The sequence below is a fragment of the Herpailurus yagouaroundi genome, unplaced genomic scaffold, assembly GCF_014898765.1.
Source record: "Herpailurus yagouaroundi ecotype Mexico unplaced genomic scaffold, PumYag 164, whole genome shotgun sequence".
Lineage (NCBI taxonomy): Eukaryota > Metazoa > Chordata > Mammalia > Carnivora > Felidae > Herpailurus > Herpailurus yagouaroundi.
The window spans coordinates 11,663,903-11,680,988 of record NW_024412405.1 but is presented as its reverse complement, the minus strand read 5'-3'; the positions used below and the strand labels follow the sequence as shown (position 1 = coordinate 11,680,988).

Here is a 17,086-nt window from a genome sequence, read left to right as displayed (position 1 = left end):
GGGGGGGGTGGGCTCATAAATGTCCAGGTATATGCAAGTGCTCTAGTTTTTATGTCTGCTTTGTAAAATAAAGTTAAACTGATTGGAAATTCCTTACACTGGAAGACTGTTAGGGAAATCCATTTCAAAGATACATGAATCCCATTATCATTTTAGAATAGGTTCTTTTTAGAAGTAAATAAGTTATTCTTTTCAGGAGTGAATGCCTACACTTAAAAATAGATTTAAAATGTTTTAAAATAAGTAGTATTAAAAATGAACTATATATTCTGAAGTTTTGAGTAGACTGATGCACACATCTGCTCTTCTAGGAGAAAGGTAAAATGGATGAGGATCAAATGTGAGGGTATTTAAATGATCGTCAAGATTCTGTGGCTCATGTGTAGTGATAGTGAACTCTTTAGTGGTGAACTTTAATTTATGCTTAGTGCTGACCTGCTGCTGTGTGGGGACACTCACTGTGTCCCTTCATTCAGTCCCTTTAATTATCCCTACTTCCTTGGGGAGCTTGCTTAGAACTGAGCATGAGTGCTTCTCGGGGAAAATACGGGGCTACTCTGGCTACATGTAACAGGGTAGTTTTTGATACGGGATTTATGTATTGATGAACCAAGTAAGGGGCTAAAGTTGTTTGCAGGGGGTTTATTTAATCAAATTGGTAGGGAATATTCTGGAAGTTACCTGGTTAGAGAGTGATTAGGCTTCTAATAAATGACAGTCATGGTTAATATACCTCTTGAGCTTCTTTGTTCCACTCTTCTTTTTTAGTGCACTTTTAAAAAGAGATCTGACTACTTAAATGATATGTGAGACAATCAGATTTGGAATTTTGTGTATATTTGCAGGGGATGGGAGTTCTTTGTGCTGGGAGCATCTGTTAATGCAGAGATTTGTCTCTTCAGGTTCATGTGAAAATGGCGGATGAGGCTGTCTGTGTTGGCCCAGCTCCCACCAGTCAAAGCTACCTCAACATGGATGCCATCATGGAAGCCATTAAGAAAACCAGGGCCCAAGCTGTGAGTCTGAATGAATCTATCTACTGCAGCTGTTTCATATATAGCGAGCAGAAAGCTAGAGTTGGTATTCAGGAAAAAAAAAATAAGAAAGAATGATTGAAAATGCTGTTGCAGTTAGTTCATGTCATATGAGTTAAATGTGTCCGAATTTGCTACTGGAAATCAAAGGCTTTGTAGCATCTGGCAGTGTTGGTCGCTGATCCTGCAGGTAGCTGTTGGATTCAGCTTTCACACCAGGGAGCAGTTTCAGTTCATTTCCAAATTTGCTAGGGAAAATAAAAATCCCAATTAGTTTTGAGTATTAACCCTTTCAGTGTAATAAGATAAAGAAAAAAATCTGTATTACCAGTAGGATCCAAAAGATTCTTCTTTAAGTTCTCTTTTAATCATGTTAACCTTAGGACACCTGGTTACACTTCCAGAAATAAAAACTATGCAATTGGTAATTATTTCAGTTTGATAATGTCAGTGGAATACACTTGCACGGAGAAATAAATAATGCTTTCCATGTCTAATTCTGTTTGAATGGGTGGAATCCAGGGAAGGAACTGGTTTCTGACATCAGGAATAGTGTTTTGTTGTTAGTAGGTATATACGTTTCATATCAGAGAACTAATTATATATAATGTTGTAACTACTGGGAGTCATCTCTGAAATGGGATGGAAACAGCCAACACCAGCAATTAGCCTGGAGTGCTTCAGTTAGCGCTCACGTGTCTTTGAAAGAAATGTTTTAGTAAGATACAGGTTTAGATAAAAACTGAATTCATGAACCCATATTATAGATGTTTACAGTTTATTATCAGAGTTAATGAAGGTAAAGCTCTTAACCTTTTGACGACAGCTTGTCAGAGTGCAATCTTTCATGAAATGTTTCTGTGAAATGCAGTTGATGGAGTGAAACTTTTCCTGTGAGGCAGTCATTTCAATTCTGTACCATGTTCCTAAAGCGTTTAAAAATCTCAGATGTGTAGCTACTTCTAGATTATGATATTGGCTCCTTCCAAAATTTGACTTTCCTTCTAGCAGACTTGTTTTCTTGGAAATACATTCAATGCTGACCAGTGATAGAGTGGCTACATTTGTTTGGCTGGTGTGGTAGAATGGGACGGTAGAACTTCAATTGTAGCAACGTGGCTTGTGAGAGAGGATTACATAAAGTGGTTGTGAGTGGCTAAATGGGTTGGGCCAGGGGAGAAAGAGTAGACATCTAGTTAGCATAAAAAATTTCAGAATACAAAGAAAAAGTAAAACCAGACTTTGATTTTACCTAGATTTGACAGAAACTGCTCACTGGATAGTGGTTGAGTATATTCATGTTATTAGGAATAAAATGCATTTGTTGGCTTACCCAGGGTTTTAGAAAGCAGTAGTTCCTGAGACTGTAAAGGAAGGGGAACTAGGAGTTTTTCATCTATCCGTCAATGGTTTTGTTTAACCTTGTACTTCGACCCACCAGCCATTAGAAATTTCTCCACTCTTGTGGCCAAAGGCAGCCTCAGAAGAAGTAGGGAGAGTTTGGGTCGTGTTGAATAGCATAGTCAGATGTAGGTGGATAGGCAGAATTATGGTCCCGATTGTGGCTAGGAAAAAGGTAGTGTGCTGCAAGTGAATGCTGCATAGTCGGTCTCTTGGAATTTGGGTCTGTACTCAGGAATGTGAGTTGCGGCTGCCAGTATTGAGGAGAAGTAACCTTACTCAAGGCCCTTAAACTATAAGTACAATAAGGCACTCTCTGTGTTGCTTACAAAAGGTTTTGTGAAATTTTTTGTAAAATTGAATGTGTGTTTTGTTTTCATTTCTAAGGTACATCCAGGTTATGGATTCCTTTCAGAAAACAAAGAATTTGCCAAATGTCTGGTAAGTTTGTAATGGATCAGAATCTGTTGGCTTCTATTTCAGAAAGCAGCATAATGGTATTGCTTTTGTAAATGTGGGTCATGATGCATTAAAGAATTTTAATTGACCCATCAATTCTTTGAAAATTACTTGTAAAAAGTGAAGAGTTTTTGTTCTGAAACCCAGGTCTTGGTTTAAAGAATAAAAGTGGAAGAGTTATGAGATGACCTTTATACCTAGCTAATGACACTGAGTTTGTCATATACTATATGGACTTTTTAAAAATTCGACTCTTCAGATTTGTAGCTAACTATGTCAAAGAGTCCAGTGATTTATTATTGTAACACAAGCATGGACTGTGAAGCCAGAAGTAAGATTCTATCTATTTCCCTTTTCATTGCATATTGTGATATTTAAGATCAAATTTCTGTTTGGGGAAAAGACTTTTGTATTACCAAAGTCTTTTCCAGATATTACCACCTTGGTTAAATGAATTGAACTACATTCAAGATGGTACTGAAAACTTAGTGTTCAGGTGCTAAACTAGGATTTTGAATGTTTCAAAAAGCTCATTGGATCAGTTATCCCAGGAGGTATCTTAATTTACTATTCTAATATGTTATACTTTATTTCTGTGAAATGTTTATATTTTGTTGTTTCTGGATTCAGAATTACTTATGAATATAATTTTCTAGATGAAATTTTGACTTAAGGTCCATAAATTTAATTTGGACAATTTTTGAGATCCTAGAGTTCTAGTTTAGAATGATTTGTTTTAACCAATTGATAGGTTAAAAACTAGGGCCTAAAGATTAAAGTGAGGCCTGACGGAGTTGTGATGTAAGGTGACACAGATAGCTAATGGTAACAGGTGCCTGGAGAGGGCAGATGAGGTGGAAGCAACCAAAGGCCCACATTTACCACATTTACCATTTGTGCAGCATGTGCACACTTTCCCATTTCTATTCTTTTTTGCTAGCCTCTTGCCTGAAATTTTGACTGAGTTGTATCGTTATGTCAAAGGTGATTTGAATATAATACATGTGAATGTGCTTGTACAATATAATGTATTAGACTTAAGTTTGTGTAGATGAGGAGTCTCTAAACCATGGTCCATTGGCCAAATGCAGCCTGCCGCCTGTTTTTGTAAATTAAATTTTATTGGCACACATCCATGCTCATTCATGTACGTGATGTCTGTGGCTGCTTTGGCTTTATAACAGCAGAGTTGTGAAGCTATAGCAGAGACCAAATAACCTGCAATGCCTAAAATATTTACTGTATGGCCCTTTGTAGTAGAAATTTGCCAACCCTTGGTATAGAGTATCTGGGTCTCAGAGAAGTTAAATGACACAGCCTGTTGTGTGTTCATCCATGCATTCAATCGTTAAAAAAATGGTCATTTGCTATGTTTATATTTGAGAAGGATATAAAAAGGCATCAGATGTGTGTCCTGCTCATGAGGGGGGCTCACAGTCATGTTGTGGAAAATAAGTCAAGTCCACAAGTGACTTCAGTTCAGGGGAAAAATACTATGAGGAAGTTCACATTCTCCTTAAATGAAGGATATTTCCATCAGGGGCTTTGCGTTAGAGAGAAGAGTATAGAATAGGTGAATGACCACCTTCCTTTCTGACTCATTTTCTTTCTAATTTCTCCTCCATTTCCCATTGTCAGTGCTATGCCTCAGCCAAGACAACAGTGCCATTCTCAAACATGGCTAGTTCTTTCCTGTTCCATCCTTTTCAGCACTCTTTACCCTGTGGGCTCACCGGTCCTCTCCCACATTTCCAACTTCTGCCTGTCCCGAAAGGCATGGTTCACATGTTACTACTATCAGCATAGTTTCCATGCCCTTCAGGTGAGAAGTAATCTCTTTCTTCTATTTGCTAGAGCATTTTTTTTTGAGATTTCTTATTTGATATACCACTTTCCATATTAAAATTTTTCCTTTACTGTATTTTAATCTCCTCTTGAGATGAGAGACTTGGTCTCATTGGTCTTTGTTTCCCTTTTGTTTTATATTTTAATGATTTCTGCATAGTAGGCTCAATGAATGTTATGGAAAGATTAAATAATTACTAGATTAAAAATAATAAAACAATGACCTGCAAGAAAACTTTTCGTCTATCACAAAAGGGACTGCTTTATAGTTAGAAGGCAATGTTGCTGTGTTTTGGTTCACAACGAAAATATGCAGCTAGTGATAACTAACCCTGTCTTTTTTTGTGTGTATCGTGGCAAGATTCTTTTTGGGATATAGCTTAACTAGCATTAAAATCTTTTCCCAGTGGAGTGTGCCATTTAAAATGCTCCTTTTGGGATATCTAGGTATAGTTGGTAAGTTCCATAAAAAATAATACAGCATTGAAATGAAATTGCCTACTGATTATGTTAGGCGATATAAACATTGTGTGATTGGTGACCAGCCATTGGATTCAATAGTTACTCTCTCAAACTGAGTATATTCTTAGAGATATGCTTTACGTTGTAGTGGTGATAGATTACCATGTTGGTGGTGGTGACTTTGGCAAGGAGAAGCTGAAAAATTTTTTTTAATGTTTATTCATTTTTGAGAGAGCATGAGTGGAGGGAGGGCAGAGGGAGAAGGGGACAGAGGATTCAAAGCAGACTCTGTGCTGAGAGCAGTGAGCCCAATGTGGGGCTTGAACTCATGAACTGTGAGATCATGACCTAAGCTGAAGTCAGATGCTCAACCAACTGAACCACCCAGGCACTCCTGGAATTTTTTTTTTTTTTAAGTTCGATACTGTGGAGTTCCTTTTATTATAATACCATATCTTATATTTGAGATTTAATCAAATATGGAGGTTCCCCCCCCCTTTTTTTTCTAGTTCTGTTTTTTTTTTTTTACTGTCTTTTTAAAAAAATATTTGAGAGAGAAAGAGAAAATCCCACGGAGGCTCCACACTGTCAGTGCAGAACCCAGTGTGAGTTTAGATCTCACAAACCGTGAGATCACGACCTGAGTGGAAATCAAGAGTCAGATGCTCAACCAACTGAACCACTCAGGCACCCCTGGAATTTTCTTTTTTTTTGAAGTTGGATACTGTGGAGTTCCTTTTATTATAATACCATATCTTATGTTTGAGGTTTAATCAAATATGGAGGTTTTCCCCCCATTTTTTTCTAGTTCTGCTTTTTTTACTGTCTTTTAAAAAAATATTTATTTTGAGAGAGAAAGAGAAAATCCCATGGAGGTTCCACACTGTTAGTGCAGAGCCCAGTGTCAGGCTAGATCTCACAAACCGTGAGATCACGACCTGAGTGGAAATCAACAGTCAGATGCTCAACTGACTGAGCTCCCCAGGCACCCTTGATTCTGTTTTTTAAAATTGCTGTTCAAAGACCAGCATATTTATTTTGCTTATGGAAAAACAAGTTGTGCTTTATGTGATACATTGTTGTTTTTAGAAACATTAGAAAATATACAGTAAACCAAGGATAAAAGTATACTGAACATTATGGTTTTTTTTTCCCAAGACTAATTCTTTTTTTTTTCTTTTTTTTTTTTTTTTTGTAATAACAGCCTTCATTTGGGCCTCTGTGTGGGAGTATGTTTGTGGGTACCCGTGACCATTATTCTTTATGCTTAATTTACATGCAGTGGGATCAGATTACCCAGAATCCCTACTGTACCTGACTTAAACCAAATCATACTTTGTTTTTGCTTAAATCATGGAAAAAAACAAAGCTACAGATCACCCTCATGAAGAAATTTCAGTAATTTTCAGTAATCTTAATGTGCTGAGCCAACAGATTTTATTTCCAAACTGTGTTTCATTCTGTATTTCCCTTCTGGGCTCCTTGTATTCTGAGTGGTAAAAACACAGTGATAGGAGGCTATGAGGAGAATTAAGAAAATAAATTCTTTAATTTATGAAAGAGCTTTGAGGGCGCCTGGGTGGCTCAGTCAGTTAAGCGTCTGACTTCGGCTCAAGTCATGATCTCACAGTTCATGGGTTTGAACCCCACGTCGGGCTCTGTGCTGACAGCTAAGAGCCTGGAGCCTGCTTCGGTTTCTGTCTCCCTCTTTCTCTGTCCCTCCGCTGCTCATGCTCTTTCTCTCTAAAATAAACATTAAATTAAAAAAAAAGAAAAAAGTAGAACTACCTGCTCTTGAAAAAAGGAGGTATTGGTTTAAAGAGATTTTAGCGGTTTATGGGTGGCTCAGTTGGTTAAGTGTCCAACTTTGGCTCAGGTCATGATCTCTCGGTTTGTGGGATTGAGCCCTGCATCGAGCTTTGTGCTGACAGCTCAAAGCCTGGACCCTGATTCTGATTCTGTGTCTCCCTCTCTCTCTCTGCCCCTCCCCTGCTCACACTCTGTGTCTCTGTCTGTCTCTGTCTCAAAAATACGTAAACATTAAATAAATATTAAAAGAGATTTCATAGTGTTCCTCGTTAGTTTGCTAACATATGTATGTGTATAGATATAGTAAGTATATATATAAGTATAGTAAATATATATATACTTATTTAGCAATTTATTTTATTAAAGCACAGCATTACAAATTATAGGGATTAGCTTTATGAGAAATTTGTACGTTAGATTTAATAGTTCGTGTTTCACGTTTGGGTCTTGCCCACGTATTTAAAAGATACGTGTGTACATGCATATCGACGGTGAGTTTTATCCAAAGTGCTCAGCATGGAAGCTTATAGAAAACTGTAGCAAGCACTTCAGATTTGATGATCATATTCTTTTCTCTCCTTCTGTTGGACACCTTTTAACAGGATAAGGAATATAACTGTTCAAAAACAGTGATGAGATGTCATTTTTCTCTCCATTGGAGTTACCAAAAATTTAAAAACTGGCTGTAATATCCAGTGTAGGCAAGTGGACAGGAAAATTGTTCTTGGGAATATAAAGTATTTTAGGCTTTTTTTTTTTTTTTGCTAGAAATTTACTAGTATTTATTACAATTTAGTGTATATATTCTTTGACTTGACAAGGAACTTCACCTACAAAGACAAACCTTAAGAAATGTTCATTGTAAGGTTGTTTGTAACAGCAAAACTTGGAAATAAGTTAACATTGTTTCATCTGTAAAATAACGAGAATGACCCCTACCTGCAAGGTTGTTGTAAAGATGGGAAACAACTTATATAAAGAATTTAGCACAGAGTCTGGCATTGCCAGGCAAATCATCTTAATCTTTATAATTGTTAATAATTACTTTAGTAGAGGAGAGAGCTGTTGAAGAGCATTTAGCAACAAGGATATAGTTGAAGTTAGTGCTTTTGGGAAATCAGTCTGATAGTTTTCATGTCTATTTTGTGAGTTTAGATTTTTTTTTTCCTGTTGAGGTTAATAGTTTGATAGAATTATACTGCTGTATATCTGTGCGTAATAATGTAGTTTACAAATTATTATGACCCATGATTTCTTTCATTCATGCAACCACCGAAGCTGGATATTATGAACTCTGTATAATGAAAGGAAAACAATGACTCAGGTACAGTGACCTCTAATAGTTACACTATGCTAGTAGTAACAGAGTCAGGACTTGGCCTACGTTGGTTGACTTTCAGGTACAGAGCACTTGAAATAAAAACCACTGTGCCCTCGTTGGCTAAGTTGGAAATAGAGCATTCACAGAGAACCCAAATAGTGAAGACCAAATAACTGTGGTCAACTTACCCAAAGCTCATAGAAGAAACCTTTCTCTCCATTTAACAGTAATACAGGTAGCGCATGGTCAGATTGTAGGAAAATGACTGTTGTGTCGGCAGAAACTTGGAAGACAGCATCTTGCTGGGTCCCTTGTCTCACTTGGGAGATTGTAATCCATAGTGCGTTATTAGAGTTAAGTGTGTTTTAAGTGGTTTGTAACTGATACTAAAATTCTGAAGTTAGCAAGTTAGCCAATAGTTTCATTTAGCACTATTTTTGTTCTTAAAATAGTAGAGTAAATTTAAAGTGATTCATATGATACTCTATTCACTCATAGTTGTAAAAACTTTTTTTAGATAGGAGGATAAAGGAGAGGCTTAAACCTTGCAAGTCTAGAATTGTATATAACTCTGATTTTATCTATATGTAGGCTGTGATCTGGGTAACTCACAGAAGTATGTTTTGTGCATGACTGTTGAAATTTATTTATATCATGGCTTAAGAAAGTTGAATAATGTTACTGCAGTGTATTTTGTAGATACGTAGTTTTAACTATATACGTTTTCTTAACATTAGTAGAAATTCCATACTGGACATAGATCTTTGATTTTTATTATGTTAAAATGAAACATTTTTGAGAATGTAAAATCTTAAATTTAAGTCACATGCATATTCTGGAAAAGAAGGTTTTCTCCATCTGTGAACCTCTGACCCTAGCCCCCAGTTTGGAAGCTACCACTGCAACTGTATTTATATTCTTCTGGAGTGAGTGTGTGTGTTAGAATTTTGCTATAGATTTGTCTTATTTGCCAAAGTAGATTTTGTTTATGAGAAAAGAAGTGACACAGAATATTTCTTGCCTTCCCCCAGGCTTTTAAAAATAGGTATGGAGGGGCACCTGGGTGGCGCAGTCGGTTAAGCGTCCGACTTCAGCCAGGTCACGATCTCGCGGTCCGTGAGTTCGAGCCCCGCATCAGGCTCTGGGCTGATGGCTCGGAGCCTGGAGCCTGTTTCCGATTCTGTGTCTCCCTCTCTCTCTGCTCCTCCCCCGTTCATGCTCGGTCTCTCTCTGTCCCAAAAATAAATAAACGTTGAAAAAAAAAATTAAAAAAAAAATAGGTATGGAATACAACCTACAGATACACTAGCACCATTCTTATTTAATCTACCGACAAGCTGTGTTGTATTATCATCATCCCTTGGTGTTAAGAAGAGAATCATCTCAGAAGTAAATGCCTTGCTCAGTGTCACACAGCTAATCAATGAGAGTATAGTTTGTAACAAAAGTTACAAATTCTGTACTCAGTAAATGTTCCAAACTGCTTTGAAGATGGATTGAAACTAGACTGGGTTGTTAGTGTTTTGTTTGTTTCTTTTGTTTTTTTGTTTTATAAAAGATAGCTTTGGCTGGTGCCTATTTTTGCTGTTGATGGAGGCTCTTTCTTCTCCATTCTTCCTCCCCTCCGCTTGGTATGCCATTTTTAAGGTCTGAAAACAGCTATTTCTTTTGTTTTTCTGATCTTGTGATCTTGGATCCTAGTGAAAGTAACTGTCTTCACTTGGATTTGCTCACTTTTTGAAAGAGCTGGTGGAAATGTAAAATAGTCATTGATACCTTTTACCACTGTGATTTTATGTATATATATATATATAAATGCTTTTTATTTATTTGAGAGAGAGAGAGCGCAAGTGGGGGAGGGGCAGAGGGAGAAGGGGACAGATGATCTGAAGTGGGCTCCAGAATGACAGCAGTGAGCCTGATGTGGGGCTTGAACTGAAAAATTGTGAGATCATGACCCAAGCCGAAGTTGGACACTCAACCGACTGAGCCATCCAGTAGCCCCCCACTCCTTGAAATTCTTAAATTGAATCAATCTCGTCTCCATGGATTTGGAGGGGAAAGTTTGGCAACTATTCTGACAATTTAAAAAACAATTTTTTTTAATATTTATTTTTGACAGAGAGACAGAGCATGAGCGGGGGAGGGGCAGAGAGAGGGGGAGACACAGAATCCGAAGCAGGCTTCAGGCTCTAAACTGTCAGCACAGAGCCTGACGCGGGGCTCGAACTCACAGACCGCGAGATCATGACCTGAGCCAAAGTCGGACGCTCAACCGACTGAGCCATCCGGGCACTCCCCTTCTGACAATTTTATAGTATATTTGTAATTGTGACTCTTAAATGTTATGTTCAGGATTTATGAAATAACTTCATAAAACCCTTATCATAACAGAATGTCTTTGGAAACGTTTGAGAAGTTTATTTTCCTGTGTGTTGGATTAGAGTTCAGCTTCTAGAGTATTTGTTGAAGAATTTGAAGATTTGAATAGAAATGCTCTGACATGGATAAATCCTCCTTTATTTTTAGGGAGATTTTTTAAGGGTGTAGACAAGGCAAATTCATACAGGTTTGTGGGGTTTGGGGATGCCTTCAATAGGAAGGTTAAGAATGTAGGATTTGAGGGGCACCTGGGTGGCTCAGTCGTTTAAGTGTCCAACTTTGGCACAGGTCATGATCTCACAGTTAGTGGGCTCAAGCCCCTCGTCAGGCTGTATGCTGACCCCAGTTTGGATTCTTTGTCTCTCTCTCTCTCTCTCTCTCTCTCTCTCTCTCTCTCTCTCTCTCTTTGCCCCTTCCCCACTTGCACTCTGTCTCTCTCAAAAATAAACATTAAAAAAAAAATGAATCTAGGATTTGATGAAGTTGGGATTTCCTGCTCTTGGCTTGGTTAAAATAGCTTGAATTTTATCCTATGAACTTTCCTTCTCCCCTAATTCCTTACTGTCCCCTTCAGTTATTAGCACAGTCTGGAATTAGTTAAAATTCTTCTTCTGCCACATGGTAGCTATGTGATCTCACATAGGGTGCTTAATGTTTGAAGACTCAAGTGTCTTATGCTCACAGTTCACACAATATATATTTCCACATCTGACTCTTTATGTTGAAAACATGTCTCTTGTAGCAGTGTGTAGGTGGGTCATGCTTTTTAAATCATTCTAATAATCCATATCTTTTTCAAGTTGTGTTTAGACAATTAAGGTTTTTTGGTTTGCCTAATCCTTCCATCCATCCTCCCTCCCTCCCTCCCTCCCTCCCTCCCTTCCTTCCTTCCTTCCTTCCTTCCTCTCTCTCTCTCTCCCCCCCCCCCCTTCTCTCTTTCTCTCTTTTTCTCTCTTTCTTTCTGGCATGAGTGGGTGATAGGGGTTGGGGGGGAGTGGAGAGAGAGCCAGACAGAGCCAGACACGGGGCTCAACATGTGGCTCGATCTCACGAACTGTGAGATTGTGACCTGAGCCAAAAATCAAGAGTCAGATGCTTAACTGACTGAGCCACCCAGGCGCTTTGCCTTATTTTCTTTACTAACCGCTTTACTGAGGTATAATTCCCATGTCCTAACATTCACCCTTTTGTCATAAACAATTCAGTGCTTTTTAGTATTGTCATGGAATTGTGTAACCATCTTCAATATGCAATTCCAGTAAAACTTACTAACATTTAATAAATTACTAGTGTGACTGCATTTATGGCTACCATTTTGTTTGCTTTCTGGTTGTCTCACTTTTTTTTTCCTTCTGTTTTCTTGTTTCTCTGGATTATATTAAATTTTGGAATTCCATTTAAAGTTACCTATTAGACCTTTTACATTTTTTAGTGGTTTTTCTAGGGATTACAATATACATCCTTAACTTTATATGGTCTACTTAGAGGTAATATTACACTATTTCATGTAAAATGTAGACATGTTACAGTTGTATAGGCACCTGGGTGGCTTAGTTGGTTGAGCATTCAACTCTTGATTTTGGCTCAGGTCATGATCTCATGGTTTGTGGGATGGAGCCCTGTGTTGGGCTCCACGGTGAGCATGGAGCCTGCTTGGGATTCTCTGTCTCTGTCCTGCTCATGCGCGCTCTCTCTCTCTCTCTCTCTCTCTCTCTCTCTCTTTCTTTCTTTCTCAAAAAAGAATTTGCAATTGTACAGTCCCCCCCTTCCCCCCATTTTTCCATCAACATTCTCTGTGTTAATAGTTGTCATGAGTATTTCATCTGCATAGATTACAAATTCCATAGGAAAATGTCTATTTTTGCTGTAAACATGTTTGAGGTAAGTTAGGACATTTCCTTCATTAATGACACAAGTATAAGTTGAAATTAAGACTTATTTTCACTTTGGTCCATTTTTAGGAGAAATTCTTAGTTTTTTAGAAAATTTTTAATTACATACATATTTAATTATACATAATTATATAACATAGGATTACCCTTTTCATTATTTAGAAAATATATGGAATTCTTCATGAATTTGCATGTCAGTTTTGCTTAGGGGCCATGCTAATAATCCTCTCTATCTTTCTAATTTTAGTACACGTGGGGCCCCTTTTCTCTATTTTTTGTAAATGTTTTTGAGAGGATTTCAAGCAGGCTCTGCACTGTCAGCACAGACCTCGATGTGGGGTTCAAACCCACAAATGGTGAGACGATGATCTGAGCTGAAATCAAGAGTTGGATGCTTAACTGACTGAGCCACCCAGGCGCCTCCCCACTTCACCATTTTTAAGTGTACAATTCAGTGGCATTAAGTACATTTACAGTGTGCAACTCTCACTACCGTTTTATTTTTCATCATCCAAAACTGAAACCCTGTACTCATCAAACAGTAACTCTCATCAGTTGAGCGTTCGACTTCAACTTGGGTATTGATCTCACGGCTTGTGAGTTTGAACCCACACTGGGCTCTGTGTTGTCAGCACAGAGCCTGCTTCGGATCTTCAGTTCCTCTTTTTCTCTGCCCCTCCCCTGCTCGTTCTCTCTCTCTCTCTCTCTCTCTCTCTCTCTCTCTCTCAAAAAAGCAAAAACAAAACAACGAAAACAGTAACTCTCTACTACTCCCACCCCTACCCAGGATAAGGTCTGTTTTACTTTCTGTCTTTATGAGTTTGCCTATACTAGGTAACTCTTATGAGTGGACTCATAAAACTTTTGACCTTTTATGTGTGGCTTATTTCACTGAGCATAATGTCCTTGAGGTTCATCCATGTTGTAGTGTGTGTCAAAATTTCATTGCTTTCTAAGTCTGATAAGTCCATGGTATGGCTATACCACATTTTTAAAATGTTTATTTGTTTATTTTGAGAGAGAATGCATCAGCATGTGTGGGAGTGGGGCCAAGAGAGAAGGAGAGTGAGAATCCCAATCAGACTCTGAGATGTTAGTGCAGAGCCTGACGTGGGGCTCAATCCCAGGAACTGTGAGGGCATGACCTGAGCTGAAATCAAGAGTCAGGTGCTTAACTGACTGAGCCACCCAGGCGCCCTGGCTGTACACATTTTTATCTGTCATCTATTGATTGTCACTCAACTTGTAAATGAGTAGAAAGTTGAAATCATGCTTTTAATTCTGTTGTATTACCGAAACTTTCAGTAGGTGCTTGCTCACTGTTTGATAGGTGAGAAAAGTTGCTGAGTTAAAATTTGGGGGGCGCCTGGGTGGCGCAGTCGGTTAAGCGTCCGACTTCAGCCAGGTCACGATCTCACGGTCCTTGAGTTCGAGCCCCGCGTCAGGCTCTGGGCTGATGGCTCGGAGCCTGGAGCCTGTTTCTGATTCTGTGTCTCCCTCTCTCTCTGCCCCTCCCCCGTTCATGCTCTGTCTCTCTGTGTCCCAAAAATAAATAAACGTTGAAGAAAAAAAAAATTAAAAAAAAATAAAATAAAATTTGGAATTCTGGAAATATAGAAAGGGCACTTTGAGAAACCTCCCTGTATTTTTAGGTTGTGATGCTACTTTTAATTTATAGTAACTTTGTGATCTCTTAAAATTGAGTTTCATCTATTTATTTGTATATAATCCCTAAATTTAGAAGGAACTCAGTAGGAAATACTTTTTGTTGTTCTAGTGAAAGTAGTAGATTGAAGATTTTGTCAGATTAAATGAGGTAACATTATCACTGTTATGTATAGTTAATGATTCTTATTGCCTCAAATACATTCTAAAATTAAACTTTTAAGTGCATGCTTTCCAACATGGGCAAAGAGGCAGAAATAATGAGATGATTGCTGGGGTTTTGTTTTTGGACTGGACCTTATCTAAAGATACTGTTACAAAGTTCCTGAGACACCATATTGAATGAAGCACAGTGTGTGATAGGCTAATTTACTAGTAGGAGTATTCTGTTCTTGTGTGTGCACACTTCCCAACATATGGCATATTTGTTTACATCCCTGTGTGGGCACATGTGTATATTTTCTTAGCTTTTTATTCAGTTCTTCACATGCTCATTGGTTGTTGAATATAGGTGTTAAGAGAAATAAGAATCTGTTTGAGGGGTGCCTGGGTGGCTCAGTTGGTTAAGTGTCTGAGCTCAGGTCATGATCTCACAGCTCCTGGCTTTGAGTCCTGTGTCCGGCTCTGGGCTGACAGCTTGGAGCCTGGAGCCTGCTTCAGATTCTCAATCTCTCTCTCTCTCTCGCTCTCTCTCCCTCTTTCTCTCTTTCTCTCTCTCTGCCCCTCCCCTATTCATGCTCTGTCTCTCTCAAAAATAAATAAACATTAAAAAAAATTTAAAAAGAAACTATTTGAAAAAATGTGTTACATTTGTTAACCATTATATTTTACTTAAAAGGAAATGTTTTGATTAGTAATGATAGCCTTACGAATGCCATTGTTGATTAGAATGCTATAATTTCTATAAAATGTATTGAATGTATAAACAGAATTGGTTGTATATTAATATACATAAAATGCCATTTCACTAGGGTAGCATCCATTAGTTCAGTGTCTGATATTATTAATGGTATAAGGGCATACATAATATTGAGAAGGCTAACTTGGTTACACCATTGCTGAAATACAAATTTAAAATGAGTTTTAAAATAATTGTTGAATCTGGGTAATCAATAACTGAGGTTTTATGATACCGTTCTGTCTAATCTTCATTATGTTTGAAACTTTTCATTAAAATCAATAAAAGGAAGTACATTAGGCTCCAAGGAAGTATGTTTTTTTTTAATGTTTATTTTTGAGAAAGAGTGAGAGAGCATGTGTGCACATACCAGCAGGGGAGAGGCAGAGAAAAAGGGGTACAGAGGATATGAAGTGGGCTCTGTGCTGATAGCAGAGAGGCTGATGTGGGACTTGGATACAACAACTGGGAGATCATGACCTCATCTGAAGTCAGACATTCAACCAACTGACTGAGCCACCCAGGTGCTGCCCCCCAAAGAAGTATGTTTTTATATCCCATGTTGTTCTGGTAGGCTGGATTATCATAGAGTAAATAATAGGTTCAGTGTTAGTTGATTGTCTTGGAGAATTTACTAAACTTGGGAGAAATTAAAGCTCTCCTGTACATCCTGTGAGAGGATTTTAGCCTTGTCTTTGAAATGTTATCCTGTCATTAAAATGTATGCCTTTACTCTTTAATACTTGCACTTGCACTTGATAGTTTCATCACAAGGGGAAAGAGAATGTTTTGTCCTTACCCTTTAGTTTGGTGTCTGTCGTTGATGTTAAAGTCAAAGTATGCTCTCTAAAAACTTAGCTTTTTCCAGCCCATCTTGACCTCTTGATTATAGCATGGCACCATAAATGGTAAAGAAGTGCCCTTCTCGTGTGTAAACTGTCTCGTGTGTAAACTGTTCATTAGACCAGAGGGAAGATGTAAAAGGAAGCTCCCTTCTATGTCAGGTTGGTCACTAAATAAATAAATAAATAAGTACAATTGTTAAAAGAGCTTAATCTAGGGTAGTAAGGAGGTGCCTATCTTTATTCCATATATCACATTTAAGTATCTCTTTTTAATTAAAAAAATGAGGCTTGGGGGGCACCTGGATAGCTCAGTCAGTTAAGCGTCCGACTTTGGCTCAGGTCATGATCTCATGGTTCTGGAGTTCAAGCCCCGCACTGGGCTCTGTGCTGACAGCTCAGAGCCTGGAGACTGCTTCAGATTCTGTGTTTCCCTCTCTCTCTTTCTCTCTGCCCCTTCCCTGCTTTCACGCTGTGTGTGTCTCTCTCAAAAATAAATAAACCTTTTTTTTTGTTGTTGTTTAATGTTAATTTTGAGAGAGAGAACGGGAGTGGGAAAGGGGCAGAGAGGGAGAGAGACAATCCCAAGCAGGCTCCATGTTGTCAGTTTGTCTGCAGAGCCTGATGCAGAGCTCAATTCTACGAACCCTGAGATCATGACCTGAGCCGAAAGCAGGAGTTGGACGCTTAACCGATTGAGCCATTCAGGTACCCCTGAAGTATTTTTTATGTCTCATAAGCAACTTCTGCTAAGGTGATCTTTTACATAGGACTGCATTTCTCAAAGAGTTTTTACCGTGCTATGTTATTATGATGTGTGTTTAGATTAAAGTAGACATGATTGTCTCAAGGACACATTAATTGCCAAAAGAAATAATCATGTTTTGATTGTGTTTTTGTACTAGAATAAGAATTTGAGAATTCAAGTCTTTAGTTTGTCTTATTATTTTATTAGATCATTACTTACCTGCCCTCACAAGATATCCATTAACACTTGATACAGTTTGGAAAAATGACCTAGTATAATAGGATGAGCACCTTCCACTCTTGGTGTAGGTTTTTGTTTTGTTTTTGGT

At 38.1% G+C, this 17,086-nt stretch overlaps 1 protein-coding gene and 1 pseudogene across 7 annotated transcripts in view; one reads left to right on the top strand and one right to left on the bottom strand.

Annotated features, from left to right (window-relative positions):
• Positions 1-17,086, top strand: part of PCCA (propionyl-CoA carboxylase subunit alpha) — a 418,320-nt gene that overhangs the window by 70,912 nt on the left and 330,322 nt on the right. For all 7 annotated transcript variants that reach the window (XM_040487139.1, XM_040487136.1, XM_040487140.1 and 4 more), the window contains 2 exons: positions 903-1,016; positions 2,823-2,876. In XM_040487139.1, coding sequence (XP_040343073.1) covers positions 903-1,016; positions 2,823-2,876 — 168 coding nt within the window. The remainder of the gene's footprint in view (positions 1-902; positions 1,017-2,822; positions 2,877-17,086) is intronic.
• On the bottom strand, positions 12,769-12,867 carry LOC121037998 (uncharacterized; annotated as a pseudogene).